General features: G+C 53.7%; 5 protein-coding genes across 5 annotated transcripts; 2 read left to right on the top strand and 3 right to left on the bottom strand.

Moving 5' to 3' along the window:
* Positions 1–223: 223 nt before the first annotated feature.
* CTAM01_10859 (RIO1 family protein) lies at positions 224–1,548 on the top strand (the record flags this gene model as incomplete). Its single annotated transcript, XM_060526871.1, has 2 exons — positions 224–286; positions 349–1,548. 2 exons carry the CDS (start codon positions 224–226, stop codon positions 1,546–1,548), a joined length of 1,263 nt encoding a protein of 420 aa, XP_060378519.1.
* A 395-nt stretch (positions 1,549–1,943) lies between these two features.
* Positions 1,944–3,921, bottom strand: CTAM01_10860 (RNA recognition domain-containing protein; the record flags this gene model as incomplete). The annotated part of the gene is made up of 7 exons (XM_060526872.1): positions 1,944–2,079; positions 2,136–2,231; positions 2,288–2,545; positions 2,594–2,685; positions 2,744–2,833; positions 2,893–2,983; positions 3,035–3,921. 7 exons carry the CDS (start codon positions 3,919–3,921, stop codon positions 1,944–1,946), a joined length of 1,650 nt encoding a protein of 549 aa, XP_060378520.1.
* A 5,734-nt stretch (positions 3,922–9,655) lies between these two features.
* CTAM01_10861 (NADPH-cytochrome P450 reductase) lies at positions 9,656–11,856 on the bottom strand (the record flags this gene model as incomplete). Its single annotated transcript, XM_060526873.1, has 3 exons — positions 9,656–9,673; positions 9,733–10,011; positions 10,075–11,856. 3 exons carry the CDS (start codon positions 11,854–11,856, stop codon positions 9,656–9,658), a joined length of 2,079 nt encoding a protein of 692 aa, XP_060378521.1.
* Positions 11,857–12,836: 980 nt separating this feature from the next.
* On the bottom strand, positions 12,837–13,127 carry CTAM01_10862 (uncharacterized protein; the record flags this gene model as incomplete). Its single annotated transcript, XM_060526874.1, has 1 exon — positions 12,837–13,127. One exon carries the CDS (start codon positions 13,125–13,127, stop codon positions 12,837–12,839), a length of 291 nt encoding a protein of 96 aa, XP_060378522.1.
* A 592-nt stretch (positions 13,128–13,719) lies between these two features.
* Positions 13,720–14,852, top strand: CTAM01_10863 (uncharacterized protein; the record flags this gene model as incomplete). The annotated part of the gene is made up of 4 exons (XM_060526875.1): positions 13,720–13,768; positions 14,114–14,182; positions 14,213–14,347; positions 14,716–14,852. Coding segments are annotated over 4 exons (390 nt in total), but the record flags the coding sequence as incomplete, so codon positions are not given.
* Between the last annotated feature and the right edge of the window lie 3,964 nt (positions 14,853–18,816).

Here is an 18,816-nt window from a genome sequence, read left to right on the forward strand (position 1 = left end):
TGTTCAGCCTGCCACGTGACCGCCGGAGTCGATGACCCCATCCCGGCTTATCTTATCATATCTTGTTCACCTTATCGATAGCGCACATCCAAACCCCGGCTGCTTTTTTTCCAATGGAGGGGTTCTTGGGCACCGAATTCAGTACCTTGAGATCTGGGGGAAGAATTTCAACTCCAGACCAATTTTTCCAAATACGTATTGTTGCGATCGCACTACTTCCTAGATGCATTTAGATACCAAGGCACTGCGGCACTTGGCCGCTGAGGACTGGAAGGTCCTCGCAGCAGTTCGTTCCCTCACCCTACCCCTCCATAACCCCTCCAGGCAGCCCACTTACAGGATCTACAGGTTGAACAAGGCACCAAGAACCACGAGCTGGTCCCGACGTCACTGATCGAGAAATTATCGCGCCTCCGTGGTGGCGCAAGCGGAGTTCACCGCTGCATCTCCAATCTCGCCAAGGTTGGCCTCATCGCCAAGGTCAAGGAAGCCAAGTATGATGGATACCGCCTCACCTACGGCGGTCTCGACTATCTCGCGATGCACCAATACTCGACGCGCAAGGAAGTCTACAGCGTTGGCAGCAGAGTCGGAGTCGGCAAGGAGAGCGACATTGTCATGGTTGCCGACGACAGAGGCGTGCAGTGCATTCTCAAGATCCACAGACTCGGTCGTATCTCTTTCCGGACAGTCAAATCGAACCGAGACTACCTCAAGAACAAGCAGTCAGGATCCTGGATGTATCTTTCCAGGCTCGCCGCAATGAAGGAGTTTGCTTTCATGAAGGCACTGAAAGATGAAGGATTCCCGGTGCCCGAACCTATCGCTCAGAACCGACACACCATTGTTATGTCCTTCATCGATTCGTTCCCTCTCCGCCAAATATCCAACGTCCCAGACCCTGCGCTGCTCTATTCTGAGCTGATTGATCTGCTTCTCCGCTTGGCTAAGCATGGACTTATCCACGGCGACTACAACGAGTTCAATATCCTCATCAAGGAAGAAGTATCCGTCACAACAACAGAAGAAGGGGATGAGGAGACCGTCAAGTTGGTACCCATCGTCATCGACTTCCCCCAAATGGTGTCGATGGATCATGAGAACGCAGAAATGTACTTTGACAGAGATGTCAACTGCATCAAGCGCTTTTTCGAAAAGAGGTTCAAGTTCACCCCTACGACACCAGGACCGTTCTACAAGGACGCAAAGAAGTTGGTTGGCAAGGGCGGTGCCACAAGAATTGATGCGACCTTGACGGCATCTGGCTTCACAAAGAAGATGGCCAAGGATCTGGAGAAGGCCATTCAGGAACAGGCCTCTTCCAAGAACGAGGAGGGCGAGTTCGTGGGCGAAGACGACGACGAAGAGTACGGCTCCGAGGAAGACGACGAAGAGGAGGAAGACTCAGGCGATGAGGCGCCAGACGCGGAGAATGCAAGCGTCCCAGCGGCAAATGGAGATGGAAAAGAAGTGCAGACAGGTGGAAGAGCAGAGGATGAAGTTGATACCCAAAAATTCTCAAAGTTGACGGTGGCCGACGAGGCCTGAGCCGTTGATGAATCGAATAATAAGCACTTTACTACTTCCAGAAATCCTTCTGTCGCTTGGTGATACACAATCATTTACTGCGAGCATGGATCTTCTGTGATTGGAAATTTCATGTTATAATTCCCGACTTCATGATTCTGTGGCCAAAAAAAAAAGCGGTACGCCGTCCCGATTTTGATCTGCCTCCCAAAAACTAAGGTACAAGAACTAATAGCTGGCGCCTTTCATACAGAACGCATCAAGAGTATGAGCTACCTCAGAGCATAATATGTTCCCTGATCAAAACCATACTGCCATGTGTGCTGAAACGCAGAAACTCCGAAATCTGCGGAACAAGACGAGGAATGATGCACCCGGAAAATACGCTGACGCTCCTATTCCATCACAACTCAAATTCACTTCTTCTCCTTCTTGCAAATCGGGGACGACTGGGTGCTGACAATGATGGGCGTGGCCGAGTCGGCGTGGATAGTCACGCCTTCGTCGCTGTCGTTGGACGAGATCTCGGCAACGGTAGTCTCCGCGGGTGATCTGAACAAGCAGGTTAGTCAAGAAGAATGCTCCAATGGCGAGAATGGTCACCGTACTGGGTATTTCCCTGAACAGTGCCCGCCTGGTAGTCATCAGACTTGACCCCCTTGCCCATCCGATCGAGACCGCCAGTCATGGAACGAGGGGCGTAGCTGTTGAGTTTGGTTAGCGGCTGAAATCACAGATGACCTGAGTGACGAGTGCTCACCTGTTCGGTGTGGAATGCAGAGCACGTTTCCAGGCCGGCTGATTGTACATATTGGGCTGGATGCCAACCAAGGGAGTACCGTAGGCGCCGATGTTGTACTCGTTGGTACGGAACTGGCGGCGCTCAGCAGTGACCCGCTTGAGTTCCTTTTGACCAGCAGTGTCGGCATAGCGAATGTTCATCACCATGCCCTCCTCGCCGATGGGGATGCCGTTGAACTGCTTAATGACGGCATCGCAAACATCGCGGGATTCAAAACTGGATCAATTAGAATACGGCATTCATGAGTGTTCGGAAGCCGCTTACCGAGCGAAGCCAACACCACGGCTGTTGCCCATGCTGTCACGCAGGATCTTGGACGACATGATGTGGTAACCTCTGAAGATATCGCCGAGGTCCTGGAGGTGTCAGTATTGAGCAAATCAACATCACAGAATATGTCAAGTGCAAACTCACATTCTCCGTCAGGCTCTTGGGGAGGTTGGAGATGTAGAGGTTGGTTGAACCCTCATCGCCCTCGGCCTTGAGGCGAGAGTTGAAAGATTCCTGCAAAACAGGTCAGACAATGGGGTCTGAACAGTGGGTAGTTGCAGATCAGAACATACACGAGCAAAGCCGACCTCGTATCCGAGACGATGGAAGCCCCGGATACACATCTCCGAGTCGCGGACGTCGAAGAACTTGGCAAAGCCAAACCTGCTTGATCATCAGCGAAGAGTAAAGAAAAGGGAACTCGAACCAATATACCCTTTGCAAGCACCAGTAGACGTGTCAATGATGGCTTTGGATGTCTCCACCTCGCCAAAGCGGGAGGCGAAGCGGTACAAGAGCTCATCATCAGTAGTCGGATGAAGACCGCGAATGTAAACATTGCGGTTGCCCGGGATCCTATTCTCTAAACTCTGATCCAGGGTCTTCATCTGGGTGGCAGGGGTGAAAACGGCAGGAACGGCCTTGGGGACGGGAGGGTCCTGCTTGAGGATCTCTTCCAAGTTGCGGTCGACCGGGATCGTGATGACGCCGTGCTTGGCAGCAGGTTCAACGAAAATGTTGCCGCCAACAAGCTGCTGGGGAGAAGGCGTGGTGTAGGTTGAACAATCAAGGGCAGCAACGCGGGGGCCCTTGTCATTCTTACCGGCACCGCTGTAGAAAGGAGTCGTAGGAGCAGATTCGGTGGTGGTGTAAGAACCACCACTGTGACGACGATTCTCAAGACCTGGCACGTCGTTGCGACCGCGGTTGGTGCGGTCCTGGAGAGCCGAGTTGCCACTCACAGCGCGACCGGGGGTGAAAGGCATCATGGGGTAGGGAACGTAGGGACTGAATTGCCCAGGCGCAGCCAAGTAGCCACTCGGTCCGTACGGACCCTGAGAGAGGTGGTCCATACCCAGAGCAGAAGGCAGATGAGGAGCCAGAATGTAGTCCTGGGGAATCATGTACGGATGGCCGGTCGCCATTTGTCCCATACCGCCAACGTTGTGGGACATGCCGTTACCCAAGGTCATGTTTTGGAATTGACCGATGGCACCATTCAAGGCGTCAACGCTGCCCATCATGTTGGGCATCTGGTTCTCAGGGAACTGGCTGGCGTGATTGCCGGGCCCAGCATAGGCGACGGAGTGCTTGGGATCCATGGTGTGAGTCTGATAAGACATAGTCAAGTCCGAAGTCTTGAACATCAGTCAGAAGGGTGCCAAAAGCTTTCGCCTGCGTCAAAAAGAAGTCGCAAGGCACTGGGGCGAGTGCCATGATGGGAAACGGACGCGAAGTCCGCGTTTGGGAAGGACGCAATATCGTACTTACAGGAACGATGTCAATGGGTTCCAAGGGTTGAAAAGAAGAGTTGGATCGGGATTACTGCGAATCGGGACTGTGTGCTGGTCAGCGAATGAAGTTTGCGTAAGGAATGAATTGTGATGAACAGGCTGGCAGAGCTGAGGGAAATGGCGAGGAAATCTGCAAGATCGGAATGACCTCCACCAAATTGGGTGCATGCAACCAAATGATCAGACCGCCAATAGGTGACACTATTGGAGAGGGAAGAATGTGATGCTGTCAAAGACAAGCAGGGCATGGGATGGTTTGCGTGGAGTGTGGCGGTAAGGCCCAAACTTGCCTTTGTCGTCTGGATATTGAACAGCGGCTTGGAACCACAGACGTAGACTCGAACAACGTCAACAATGGGAAATGTTGTTACCAAAGACTCTGTGAAGAAGCGAGTGATCAGTAAAAGGATGGAACAAGCTATCGGGAGCAGTCGGAGTCAAAGAGACTGTGTGGTGGGTTGAAGAAGTGTGGTGGTGATGCTGTGGTCAAGAAAAAAGAGAGAAGAAGATGGAGGAAACGAAAGCGAAGTTGGGCCATTGGCAGAAGATAAAGGACGAGTAGATGACGAGACGTACCTAAGGATGCTTTCCTTTCCTTTACCTTCCTTTGCAGCCCAAGTTTGTTGGATCTGTTGAAGGCTGGAAGGAGAGGTTGAAAAGGCGTCTGAGTGTGGGAAAGAGATGATGTGCTTGAGAGGAAGAACAAGACCAGTGACGATGTAAGCAGAGAAGGTGATGACACCCGGGAGGCAAAGAGGTGGCCCCGTCAGTTCGGACCGGGGGGAAAGGCCCGGCGGGTATCAGCTGCCAGTACTAGAAGATGTGCCGTACTACTTTCCCAATGTTAGCAACTTCCTCGTAGCAAAGAGGTAGAACTCATTCCTGCCTTCCAGCTTGGAACATCTTGTCGATAAGGGTTGACGGGGTTCAGGTACCCTAGGAAGAAAGGGGACGTACCTAAAAGTGTGACTGGAAAGATGCCCGGACGTGGGGACAAGTTTCCTTTCCTTTTACTTCTTACTGCTTCTTCCTTCTGTTCGAGGTCTCAAGCCTTCCAAAAAGTTGTTGATCTGACGACGTTCTCTCCTGAATTGAGGAGGGAAATTACACAGCAGAGGGAAACAGTCGACGATGATCTACAGCGGAACGATTGCCTCGAGCAAGCCGTGGCGATGACCGATAGACAATACCACCTTGCTCTTCCTTCGTCGGTTGAAAGCCTCGCACAATCTTGAGTGATGTTCCTGCTTTGCTGAAAAGTGGTTGACCCTGTCTTCTTGCAGAAGATAATACTCGGTAGCTGCTGGTTGACGTGCTGCGGGGGAAGATACCGAGTTGGTCCCTTCTTTGGATCTGCGAATAGTCTTCCTTCGGCTGCCTGGTTCGCTACGCCTATTCTCGATCAACCAAAGGTGCTGATACCGTTGAGAAATCTGTCGCCAAGGATGTCGCTAATATTTGAGCGAGTCTGCAAGTTGTATTAGTATCTCTAAGCAGTGCGAATTTATGGGGCTGACCAAACCGTGTTTCCAGAACTCCAGCCCAGGCTGTCCTTTGGATTGTCGAGAACCAACGCCTTCAAGCTGTCACTGGCCGACGATATCGATGTCTGCGGGGGAATTCGCAATGAAGTGACTGCGTTGAACCGGTTCCTCAACGAATGCCTCCAAAGACGAAGCTGCAAGTACCCAAACCGACAAGGAAACTCCGATATCAAAATGCAACCGTCATGCACCGTCCGTTTGTCCTAAGAATACCAGGGTAACGATTCTACCACGAAAAAAGTCGTCGGATAAGAGGAGAAGATCTATCTGATTGCCATTTCGAAAGAAAATAGGGGCGATTCTCCGGCGGCTGAGAGGGGATCTCTGCTCGTCTTTATGGAAGCTGCTCTTTCGGTTTCTGTGCAGTCCGCTATCCTTGCCCTGCAGCCAAGCGTGGTTGTCATAGAGTGCTGATCCACTCAACTTGTTTCTTTTCTTCCCACTGATCTCTGAGACAGGGTTAGCGTCGAGAAGGAGAACCGTCCGGCCGAGGGTTTAGAAAAAGTCGGGCTGCCTGATGTCTCTCTTTTTGAAGCGGCCAGTCTTAGGCCCAGCGGGTGACCTGATGTGCCTGAGTCTGAGATCGATACTCATCATGGATGTGTGTGTTCGACGGGGGGGGGGGGGGGGAATGGCTGCCGGCAACCGCGACGCACTCGGCACTCACTTTGGCAGACATCCCGATGCTCACCACCCACCACGTCGGAGGTGTATACTGGGCGTTGACTGGCCAGCTGACTTCTGAAAGTCTCGGTGCCCCAGGATCAGGGATCCATAGCACTTCTGAGATGAAGCATTTGAACCAACTTGTCAAAGAAGGTGTTGGATTCTAAGCAGAGGATGTCTGCAGTTTGGGGAACGGAAGACGGCGGTTCGTCCACAGCCAGCGAAGCGGGACCTGGCTTTCCTTTTTTTGTTGAGAATCACTCACTTGGAGACGAAACAGAACCTAGCCGGGTTCGGATTAGAAAGTGTGCGGCTTGCATCTCACGATAGTCTGTGGCTGGCGTGATCTGGAGTGTTGGCGCGGGCAGCAGTGTCGAGTAACCCGACGTGGCGTGGCGGGTACCTGAGACCAATTTCGATACGCAGGGCATACTGTCGTTGCCATCTCCGAGGTTGTGCGAATTTCATATCTTCTCTCCGGGTGTGTCTTTCTTGGTGTTTTCGAAACAGTGCTGACGAACGACCAGCCAGGGAGGCTGCCTGCCGTTGCCCGTTGACGGCATTCCGAGAGATCACAACCCGGTCGAGCCACGAGGCCCCAGTGCTGGCGTCAACAACCAACGGTGAACACCCACAGAAGGAGCAGAAGAATACCTATGGAAATCACATCCAGAAGGCGAAGCGTGTTTGGCCCAGAACCGAGGACTAACATGCTCGTTCCCTGCTAGTGCCGACGAGGAAAAAGCAATGTCGTGGGGTGGGTGGCATAAGACCGCGCCGCTTTTTCACGCACATGACGAGACGAACTCGACTCTCAGATTTGCAAGGGACCCTCCTCTGGTTTCTTTTGCGGCCTCTTGGTGGTTCATATCCATGGCGAGGAACACTCTTTCTGTGAGGTCGCAAAAGAGTTGAGGCTGAAGCTGTGGTGATGAAAGCCTCCACATTTCCGCCGACCTGCTCCTCATCCCGGCTCTCCTGACAATTTCAACCGCGTCGTCTGGTCCGAACTTTTGGACTTGCCCAGAGGAATCGCTTCAGAAAATCAGACCCAGGCTCGGGCGGGTAGTGTGAAGCTCAGAACGAACTGCCTGCTCTTGTGGCTGCCAAGCGGTGTCTGGACTCTGGAGTCGAGGATCGAGCAGCCATTTTTTTTCTGCAAAACGACAATCGATGTGACTGGATCCTTTGAGATCTCCGTCGTCCAAAATGGCGGTAAGCAAAGTCCGGGCTGTCAAGGACAAAGGTTGCAGGTTGGCTGGGGCGGAGATCGGATCTTGCAGCGGCAGACCAGGACCAAAAGGCAAACATCGGCTTGTTGCTGCAGCCTGCAGCAAGCAAGGCGTTACAGGCGTACGGAGCATTTGATTCTCGAAAGTTGTTCCCATTTCGCACCAGCCTTTCTGCTCTCACGAATCAGACGATTTCGACTGCGCAACTTTCATTAAAGTACACTCCCTTGATGCCCGTTTCAACTCAGACAATGAGACCGATTGGTGACTGACACTCATGTCGTGGAAAGACGGCAAATTGGGCTCAGACATGGGCGATGATCCGAAGGAGTGCAGGCCAGTCAGTCACTCACGCCGACTTGAAAGTGCCTTTCTGTTTTTGCGCCTTGCTTCGGCCGTCATGCAGGTCATGCCGGCTTGTCATGTCTCGATTCTTTCCTCCACCACCAAGACAAGTCGCGGCTTCTGCCGAACCTCTAAGAACCGGCAAAGCGATGATGAAATTTAGTCGCACAAACACTGCAAGATGCCCCGGCCGGAGGAGAATATTGAGAGGGGGATGCGATATCACGTTTCTTTGTGAGCAGATGGAGAGAGGATCTGGCCTCAGCCGTCTTATCACCCCCCTCCTTCCAAGATTCTGCAGGCGAGTGATCCTCCGAGCCCCCCCCCCCCCCCCCATGTTTGCTCATTGTTTGTCTTTCCTTGATCGTGTGAGATACCCGAGACGCCGCTGCCGCCGTTCGGATCGAGAAAGTCACCCGTGGGGAGCAGCATTGGCAGCAGGTGTGTTGGTCGTCATCGGCGCCCTGGCCCTTGACAACGACTCTCGTGTGGTTGACGGTATCCGTAAAATAAGGCCGTGGGGAGACGGACGGGAAGGGGAAGCGAAAGCTCGCACTCGGAGAGCAGTTTCTGGCTTAGTGCCATCGTCCGACCCCGGTCACCGAGTCGATCCTCCGCTCGGCAGGCAGTGCCCATCCGTATCTTGGGATGTTTGCGGGGTGGGGGGAGGGAAGGGGGATTGAATCACGTCTCTGCCCCGTTCCTGGTTCACCACCTCAGTGTCTCTTTCCTCCTCCACTCCGGGTTTGTCTTTGTCGGAAGTTCAGATTGGTCCAGGGAAACCGGGGGAGGGGTTATGACAGGGTGTTCGAACCTGTTGTTGGATATGCTGACTGATTGCGAGGTAAGGATTATTTGATTCTCTGCCGCACGGCGGCACGGGAGGACGGCGGCTTGGTGTTCCCCGATCTGTCCAGCTTTTCCGATTCAATTATTGATTACTGACCAAAAGTGACGGGGTCCCAAGTTTGCGTCAAGAAGAGGATGATATATTTCCCTGCTCGATTAGGAAGGGGAAGAGAGCAACCAACACAAAGGCAAATCACGCCATGGCGACGGTAAAATTGCTGCTACTACCCGTGTCACCAGCATCTCGTCACAGATGGCCGCACCGGATGGCCTCGGTTGAGTTTGGCCCGACCTGGTTGGATCCCGGTAGTCATTCCCAAAATACCACAATGCTTTTCAATATAAAGACTTGGGTGTCTGGGCTCATGGTACATCACATTTGGCACATCATGAGAACTTTGGAAGATGAACTGTCTATACTCTGAACGAATCATTATCTGCAGTACAAACTCCAAAAGAATAAAAGACCAACTGACAGTCCAACGGCATACACGACGAGAGGATAACGGCATAGGAACAAGAAAATAGACAAGTTATATGCCAAGTTGAAAACCCAAGTCAAGCAACCAAGCCAATCCTCTTGTCCGCTCGTCATCATGCCTGCCTGCCCAACGTTGCTTTAATGTAGAATAGTTTCAAAGAAGAACCCCGTCTGCGCGATCTGCCTGCAAAGAGGTCGGTGGGATGGGTTTAGGTAGGTGTGGGTTTCCCCGAGACATTACTCCGGTCATCCCGATCCAATATGCACAACATACGCCGCCCTATGCTGATATAGAAGACGTGCGCACATCTATACACACACATCCCACGCACGCACAAAGTTTCGCGCCTCTATAAGAGGGCGTAGATGCCTTCTCCGTTTTCCGTCTAGATCCCATACTCCGTGTCGCATAACACAGACCGACTCTATGACCAGACATCCTCCTGAGGTATTTGTTAGCATTGGTCACGAAGCTGTTGTGAGAATATAGAATCCGGCGTACCTGGTATTGGTTGGCTGCTCTCATGTTCTTGACAATCTCCTCGGCCTTGGCCTCAGAGATGCCACGCTGCTCCGCCAGAATCTGGCCCAGAACGGTGTTGACCTCACGAGCCATGTTGGCGGCGTCACCACAGACGTAGAAGTAGGCCTTCTTCTCGAGAAGCTCGTTGATCTCCTTGGAGCGCTCCTTGAGACGGTGCTGAACGTAAACCTTCTTGGGGCCCTCGCGGGAGAAAGCGGTGATGAGCTCGAACTTGTCGCCGAGATCCTTCTTGTATTGCTATTACAATGGTTAGCCTCGCGTCATGGAAAGTGCAAAAGCTTGCTTGTGAAGTTTGCTTACCTCCCACTCATCCTTGTACAAAAAGTCCTCGGTCGACTTGCGGCATCCGAAGAAGAGAATCGTCTGACCAACATCGGCGCCATCGCGAGCCAACTTGGCTCTCTCCTGAATGAAACCGCGGAAGGGGGCAGCACCGGTACCGGGACCAATGCAGATGACGGGCTTGGAGGGATCGGAAGGCAGCTTGAAGTTGGAATGGCGGACGTGGACGGGCACGTGGATACCGTCGTACTTGTTTCTGGGGCCAGTAATCTCGTAGGTCAGTCCAAAGGCGGTAGGCTCGGGGTCGTTGTTCTGCTTCTGCTTCAGAGCGAGGAGATAGTTCGTAGCGACACCACGGAACGGATCGCCGCGGCCAGGGATCGTCTGGTTCTCGACCACGGCGGTAATGGAGATCTTCTTGGGCTGGACCAGGGACGAGGAGGAAATGGAGTAGTAACGGGGCTGGAGCTTGGTGAGGCCTTCAATCCACGCGGAGAAGGGGATGTTGGTCCACTTTTGACCGCCGCTGACAGAGTCCAAGAACCGAACAATGTTGTAGAAGTGAGCACCAGTCTTCTCGTGGAAGAGCTCCTTGTCGCCTCCGAGCTTGACCATCTCGGCCTTGATGTCTTCGCTGGGAGCGAAGGCGGCGAGGGTGGAAATGAACTGGCGGGAAACGGGGGCGCAGATCTCGAGGTGGTAGCGAACAATGGCATCGTAGGTGGTGGGCGTGGGGAAGGGGACCTTGGCGGTAGGCTCGAGGGCCTTGACGCTGACGACCGAGTGTCTCTGCTCAGTAAGTCCGACAAGGTCAAGGAAGCGGTCAACCTCTTCACCGGGGTTCGTGGGCCAGATGGCAATGTGGTCGCCGGTCTGGTAGGACAAGTTGGATCCGCTGATGTCGACTTCGAGGTGCAGGCAGTTTCTGTCCTTGACGCTGAAGAGCTCCTTGGACTCGGCAATGGGGGCGATGTAGGGGTTGTGGGCGTTGAAGGGACCCTTGGCGGTACCCTCAAGATGCATCTTGTTCGGCTCTCCGACGTAGACCTCGGCGGACGAAGCGTCGAGACCCTCGCGTTCGAGAATGCTGAAGGTGGGCTCGTAGACAGCCTCGCGCTCCTCCAGACCCATCTTCTCGGCGAGAGCAGCCCACATGGGGTCCTTCCAGGCCAGGAAATCCTCTTCCATGGTACCGGCGCCATCGTCACCCTCGCCAGCCTCGCCGATCTTGTGTGCGCCGAGCTTCACGAGAGCCTTTGTGACGTTGCGAACCATGGAATTGTAGTGCTCGTAGGTGTTGTTACCGAGACCGAAGGCGACAAAGTTGAGGTTGTCCAAGGCGGGGTCGTTGCCCTCGGAGAAGGAGACGTCCTCGCCGGTGATAAATTCGTAGAAATCGACGGCGTTATCGGTGGGCTCGCCCTCACCGTAGGTAGCGAGAACGAACATGACGACCTTGTCGCTAGGGATGGAATCGAGGTTATCGTAGTCGTAGTCCTCCAAGTCGGCGACCATGGTCTCGAGACCGAAGCGGCTCTTGCCTTCCTTTGCGAGTCTCGAGGCGTAGTCCTCGGCGGTACCAGTCTGGGATCCATAGAAGACGATGCAGTTCTTTCCCGACTCATCCATCTTCTCGATGATGTTTCTTGTCTTGCCGGCCTTGGCGCCATTGGCGTTGGCAAAGGCGTTGGCATAGGGGTCCTTGACTACTCCCCAGTATTTGCCCTTTGTGAAGTAGGCGGCCGTACCCAAGAGGATGACGGCCAGGACGACGATGTCCAGCGTGTCGAGTTCCGCCATGTTGGGCCGTCGGACTCAACTGGACTGCTCGGAAGGGTTGCGGCTCGGAAGCACTGACAATTCCGAGGTGATGCGCGACAGCGAGAGGTGTTTGTGTTGCAGTAGGGAGGTTTGGCGGGGTTGCTGCAAGGAGGTAAAAAAAAGTCGCAAGCGAGCGATGAAGATGAAGAATCACCGACCCAGAAATGCGAGTGGGATTGCCGAGTTGACAGCCGTGAATAGGCGACTATTTAGGGGGGGATCTAACAGCCGCGGGAAGTGGCGGTTGTTGGAGGAAGTTGGAGAAATTCAAGCCTCGTGAGGTAAGGTGAGGTAAGGTACGGAGCGGAATACTGCAATCGTGTTCACATGAGATCAGCGGGGGTGATTCGACAATTGGCCGGGAGGAAGAGATGGTGGATTGCGGTGGTGGAGGAGGAGGAGGAGGAAGATGTGGGTAAAACCAGAAGGGAAGTCTGGTCAGACCGTCAGACCCAGGATTTAGCCCGTCGGTCGGGGAGAGTGGAAACAGTGTGATGCCGAGTTTCGGACACGCACCAGTGCCAGCAGTTCCGGCGCCGCCAATGACGGCCTGACTTGACCTTGCACTGTACACTACTTATACACAGTATGTCGTATCCAGTCGCAGCGCAACCGTTTTGGTAGTGTAGTGTACGTAGTACAGCGTGGGACCAAAGGCTGACACCTAGGTAGGTAGACCAAAGCACTGGGATGGGGTGACGGGGGTTTAGGGTCCACGGGCAAAGGAGAAGAATACTTGGGCTTACCGGTCTGTGCAAAGGACGCCGAGACCCCCCAGTTGGGAAAGGCACGGGCGGAAGCACACAGGCAAAGTTGAGCTTGGGAAGACTGAATGGTGGGAGAGCGCGGGAGGAAGAATAAGTGAGGTGTGAGAGTGTCGGGGAGTATTGTGTCGACTGCGGTACGGAGTAGAGGAAAGAGAAAGGATAGTGAATAGTAAGCGGATTCGGGACGAACAGTCAGCGGGAAGAAATAGGAACGGCGGAGGCTGGAGGAATTTGAGAAGAAGGGCTTAGAAGGAGGGAGTGAGAATAAGAGTAAGAGTAAGGGTCGGAGAGGGCAAGGTCAAGAGAAAGTAAAAAGAGACGACGGGGTTTGTTGGTGCGCTGCAGAAGTCTCTCGTCTCGTTCGACGGGAGTTGATGAGGACACTGGGACAAGCAAGCAGGCCGGGGCGGGTAGGCCGCATGGAGCACACGAGGAAACGGACGGAACTTTGGATCGGAAGTGCGATAAGGGACCGGCGGGCATGTTGCATTCAACGGCATGGCTCGGGGATGGTCATGGCTAGTGGACACTGCGCTGGGCTGACTTGGTCTTCTTCCTTGCTAACAACCGCCTAATGGAGTACCTTAACTTGGGGAACAATGTTACTGTGTAATAATGTCATGTACGAATATTCGTAATGAGGCAAGGCAAGGCAAGGCAAGGCAGGGTAAGGAAGGCAAGGAAAGGTTCGGATACTTGGATGCATTCCGCGCCTCAGAGCCTGGAGAGAGAAGCATGGAAAGCCCGAGGCAATCTGGAAGGAACTTACGGCAGTAAGGGCTCTCCACCTTCTAGTCGGGTCGGTTTTGGCAAGCTCTGGTTCCAGGATTTGGCAGGGCCGTTCCGAGTCGAAAGCGAGCTGGCCTTCCTTCCATTTTCTGTCCCACTCTCAGCGCAGCGGAAAGCCATTGCTCAATTTCCTCCCGTATGGTCCTCTGTGCAAGGGAAATTCCTCTACGTACTGCTGTACCTTGGTAGCTTCCATAAGGTAAGGTACCTAGTGAGTGTCCCTACCGCACCGCTTCGGCGCGGACTGTCAGCCTTTTCTTCCTTCCTCTTCCATAATTCTTGGTAGTCCGCCCCAAGACTGAGAACGAGGAAACCACGGGTCAATTCCTGGGCAGGTAATAGTTCGCACCTTCCACCGTTCTCTCTACACAGTACCTACCCCGTACCTTCTGCGTGGTGTTAGGTTCTTGCCGCTGCCATGTACCGTCCCCCGCCAAACATTCGATACGTACACGCCAGACGCACGGTCTTCTCGGCTATATGCTTAGTCATTTTGGAGTAAACCACTCAGAATGGAGAAGACGGACTTGGAGCTTCGACCAGCGGATCCCGAGGGGTCGGTGCCGAGATATCTCCACGCCTGGGTCCCACCGCGGAAACCTTATGATTTACCTTCCACTCACTGCTTCCACCTTATTGACGGTCACGGCAGTCTTTTTTGCATGGTACGGCAATCGTAGACTGGAAACCGGCAGAAGTTTACCATCGAACAAGCAACTCTCTTTTGCTGCCAGCCACACCACATGGCCGTAAGCTCTCACAACCATACACTCTCACACCGTCTATGGTAAAGAACAGACCGCTGTTCTCTACAGACTACAAGCTTCTGAAAGGTGGTCTGATGAGGCGTCGACGGACCGCTCCTACGTCCATAATAAGAATTCAGGAATCAGGACAGCTCGCTAACACTCCAGGTAGGTAGTGGACTATCCTACTCGTACGGAGTACATCCCACCCTGCGGTATGCCAACAAGGGGACGGTGCGTCTGACTCGGGTGGTTCGTTGAATCATTCATCGTTGATGACACCGCAGTAGCAGTCCCGTTCTCCCATTCTCTTTCTCCGCTTCTACACCATTCGATTGGGTTGGCACACGAGAGACGACGGTAGCCCACATGGTCACTGCCACAAGCCTAAGCTGGCGCAGGGAAACCCCGCGAGACCGATAACGAGCCCAGCCCACACTTCATGCCGCCTCGCCACGGCACCACGGCAGTTGTTGTATCATGTCCTCCAAGCCTCCAACAGTTAACGACTCCAACAGGCAACGACTTTACTCTAGGTGCTGCGGTCAGTTCTGGCACGAGGATACCCAAGTGGTTATCTACTGCGTTCAAAACTACGAATACGCCGTTACTGTACTACGATCTACTGCATACGGATGAAGTATGGATGCGGACGGCTCCTTGGCATCTGTAGTGTACTCGACACAGTACTCTGCATCACCTGTCTCAGTCCTTACACCGTTGACCTCTCCCATCAGTCTACATACATGAGTTGCCTTTAATGCTGGCCCATTCCGCGGCTGCCCGGTGCCTCGGGTTCCGTCGCAAGGAACTGACGCAGTCCATTTCAGGCCACGTCTTCATCAATGACAGCCACATTTGTTTCGGCCGAAGCCTCCGACGACCCAAGCTTTTGCTTAATGACACGGCGACTCGGCCTAACAATCTCAGATCACTCCGAGCGGCGCCAGGGCGCAGCGGTGATCCACGCGGGCCGTACCTCGATGCTTCTCGAACACGTTTTGTCCAAAGCCTTCATCTCGGGAGTCGACGTATTGTGTTCGCGTAGGTATGATGATCATCAACGGCGAGGCGTTTTACTGTCAACTGGGATACCTATCGGACTGGTAGAGAATCCAAAACCGAACACGAATACGCGGAATCTGTGTGCCTCAATAGGCCCGCTGTCTCAACCACCCACCACCCCAACTCTCCCGGCCGTCCTTGTCTGCACACTGTCCGTGGAGTGGAGCCCAACAGTCGACGGCATCACGGTGCGCCGGGCCCGTCCCAAAGTCCGCTGCTTCCATGATGCCGGCCGGCGATAACATGAAGGAGAGAGAGATCGCCACTGTCTGCCTCAGCTTAGCCCTCTAGCCAGGGTGGTGAGCCACGCCGTCACTGCCGTAGTGAGACCGGATCAGCATCCGAAACAATCACCGGACCTCTTTGCTAGCGATCCAGCATAGGCACCGGGCCTAGATTACGGGACAGCTGGCCTCTCCGGGCGGTTTGGAGGGTTTCACCGCAGCTTCGGTCTCGGACCTTCACGCCAGTCCTGGCTCTCCACCACCGGCGGATACCCACTCTGATCCTACCTGGGCCGCTTCTTTGTCTGCAGGCGGCGTTCCACCCCCATGCCCGTGTTTGCTGATGAAAATAGAAGTGAAATAAGGCTTTCAAGCGATTAGCATCATCAAATTGTGGCCAGAGCCAATGTCCTAGCGTTCGAGTGGTACTCGCGAGAATGGCAAGCGGTGCAGATTCAACCGAATAATGAGCCAACTTTGCCTCCTTAAAAGGGAGTCAGTCTCTGCGAACGACTTTGGACTGGCAGTACCATTGATTTCTTCGCCATGGCTCGTTTCTCGTACAAGCGTGGCAGAGTTGGAACCCTCGACAAGTTGTCTTTCAGTCACCTGCTCTCACCACGAGTGCCGAGCATTACCGTCCATTTTTTTTCTTTTCTCACCTTCACCATGACCTCACCTTGGCAAGCCAGGCTGGGGCACCTGGCGTTGGTGATTAAACCCACGTATTGAATGCGATGCCATCACGCGGTCAGGGCCGACAGGGTCAACGGCGTCCTCGATGCCATTCATTTTCGTCAAATGGTCAGGAATGGTCAGGGATGGTCAGGAAAACCTATTACAGACGCTCTCGACCACTGGCTGCTTGCAGAAAAATACAAGACGCCATTGCGACGGTTGCGAGATATGACAGCGTTAAGTCGAGAACTGCCGATCGACGGCATTCGATGCTGGCTCATTTGAAGCGTGAACTGGGATTGATGTATTCGGATATTTCCAGGCCACACGTGCAGCGGACAATACCAGCGGCAACCATCCTGCATGTGCCGCAGCCTGCGGGCATCAGCATCGGGAAGCGAAATGGTTCTCGGGCAGCAAGTCTCGCCCATTCTAACTTCAGTTGCTGCCCGTTGGTCGTCAACACATTTCCACGGTAACATATTATGTATGGATATTTGGGCCGCCTGGCGTCGACGTGACACATCGTCCGTTTCTTTTGGTCGGCCAACGGAGTCAGAGAATGCCATCGGGGGCCGCACGGCAGCCCGCTGTTGCGTCTGCATGAGCATGAATATGACCGGATCAAACCCCAAGGAAGTCTGCACGTTCAAAGACGATGCGACGTTTTGCTAGGCGACAGACTGTGCTCATATTTGCGGACTGCTTTACAGTATCACACGGACTTGACATACTAATCATTTATCTCAGGAATCAGGAGCAGCTGAAGATTAAGAGACCAGATTGTGATGCACGAACGGAGCTCTGGGTTTATCAAAGACTGTCGATTCTTATTCTACAAAGTGCGAGCCAACCTCCTGATACTGCTCGGCCTCGTGGGCATGGCAATATTAAGAGTGTTCAGCTGGATGGGACCGTGACAATCAATGCCCGCCTACCCGCATTCCCGCCGCCGCCGCCGCCTGCCTCACAGATTCACAGCTCGGCCAATGTTTCCGTCCCTGGGCCATTCCCAGCAAGCTTCAGCGCATCCAGGGGTTCAAGAGGAGTCGTCCGTTATTCAGCCCTCGAGTCGAGGCTTGGCCTTCCCCGTCTCAGGGACCCTTCAGCCTATCGTGCCTGTGTGCCTGGGACCTTTCAGCTATCGGACGGTGGACCAAGCAATGCTTCCCTTGGGTGCCCCTCGTCGTCGAGTGGTTTGTGGGAGAAGCTGATTGGGCGTGGCCCTTGCATAGATGCCCCCCTTGTCGCGTGGCCAGTGCTATGGAGAAAATTTGTGACGGACTGGCGATTTGGCCTGGCAGCGAAGGTTTCTGGGCTAAAGAAGCCACATCTCGGGTCACTTTGCTAGTGTCTGACAAGAAGATGGTGATTGGCGCCGACAGTTGGACTACGGCGAAGACGGTGATGTGCCAGTGGGCGAATCAAGCGAGGCACTATGGATGTGCATCTGAGAGATGAACATCGACATCATCAATGGCCTACCTATCCACGAATACAGGTTACAGCCGAGCAAGAGGGCCACGAGGGCCTTGCAGGTTCAGGTTCAGGTTCAGGAACTGGCAGGGAGATGCCGATGAGAGGTGCAGGTCTCAATTTGAAGAGGGACTCGAGAAGCCATTTGTGATCTCATAGCTCGCGGTGCCTTGGGCAGCGGATGGCTCAGGACCAGCAGAAGGAGGGGAAAGGCATGACATGGACCGGCACGAGACCCTGTTGACTTTCTTTTCTTCTGCTGGTCCTGTGAGACTTGGGACTTGGAGAGAGAGGAGAGACAGGCGGGAGCAAGACAAGGCATTTGATGGCTTGTTGGATTGGTGAAGTTGCATCGGGTAAGTAAGACTTCGTTGTGGTCATGGCTGACGAGCATGAGAAAGAAAACATCATGACCTCAGAGGCTCTGAGAAGCGACAATACATAGTACATAGCTTACGCAGTACTCCGTACTCCGTACCCAAAAAGTAGTGGGACGGTACCTACGGAGTTCGGATGTGTGGGCGCTGTGTGTGATTGCGGCGAGCAAGGCACCCAGGCACTACCTTGCCTTATGCTTCTTTTCGCAACCCCTGGGCCCCTGGCCCCTGGCCCGTAGTTATGCACAAGTACGGGAGCATGGTAAGGAATGGTACGGTAGGTATTCGGTGGTTTCCAACGGCCAATGGCGCCCTTTTCTTCTTCTTTTGCTTCTTCTGCTTCTTTTCTGGGTTGGTCTGGCGGGTTTATAGGCTCGGTGGCAGCAACCCAATGCAGCCATGGACTCGTAGTCAAGCCATACAAACCCCAGCAGAAGAAAAGGGCTGTGTTGAACGTGGTATCCAGTGGCCAATGGGTCAGAATGCCATGTTCGTATGAGGAGGAGTTCTGGAAGAGAGGAAATGGAAGAGAGAGAGAGAGAGAGAGAGAGAGAGAGAGAGAGAGGTTGGTGCTTCAAGCTTGCAGCTTGGTACCAGGTTTCGATTGGGGTCGATTCCCACTTGGTTGGTATTAACTGGCACTGACTGGGCAGACTGGCTAGTAGATTGATTGATTGATTGACTGGATGGGCATGTCCGACTTTCTCTTCTTGGGTTGCTTTATTGAACAAGATTATATTGGATTTGAATTGGGATTAGGATTGGAACAGGCTGGTCCTTTGCCTTGTCTTGCTGCTCGGCCTCCTTTCCCGATTAC

This window comes from Colletotrichum tamarilloi (genome assembly GCF_030869305.1).
Source record: "Colletotrichum tamarilloi strain Tom-12 chromosome Unknown Scaffold_53.1, whole genome shotgun sequence".
Taxonomy (NCBI): domain Eukaryota; kingdom Fungi; phylum Ascomycota; class Sordariomycetes; order Glomerellales; family Glomerellaceae; genus Colletotrichum; species Colletotrichum tamarilloi.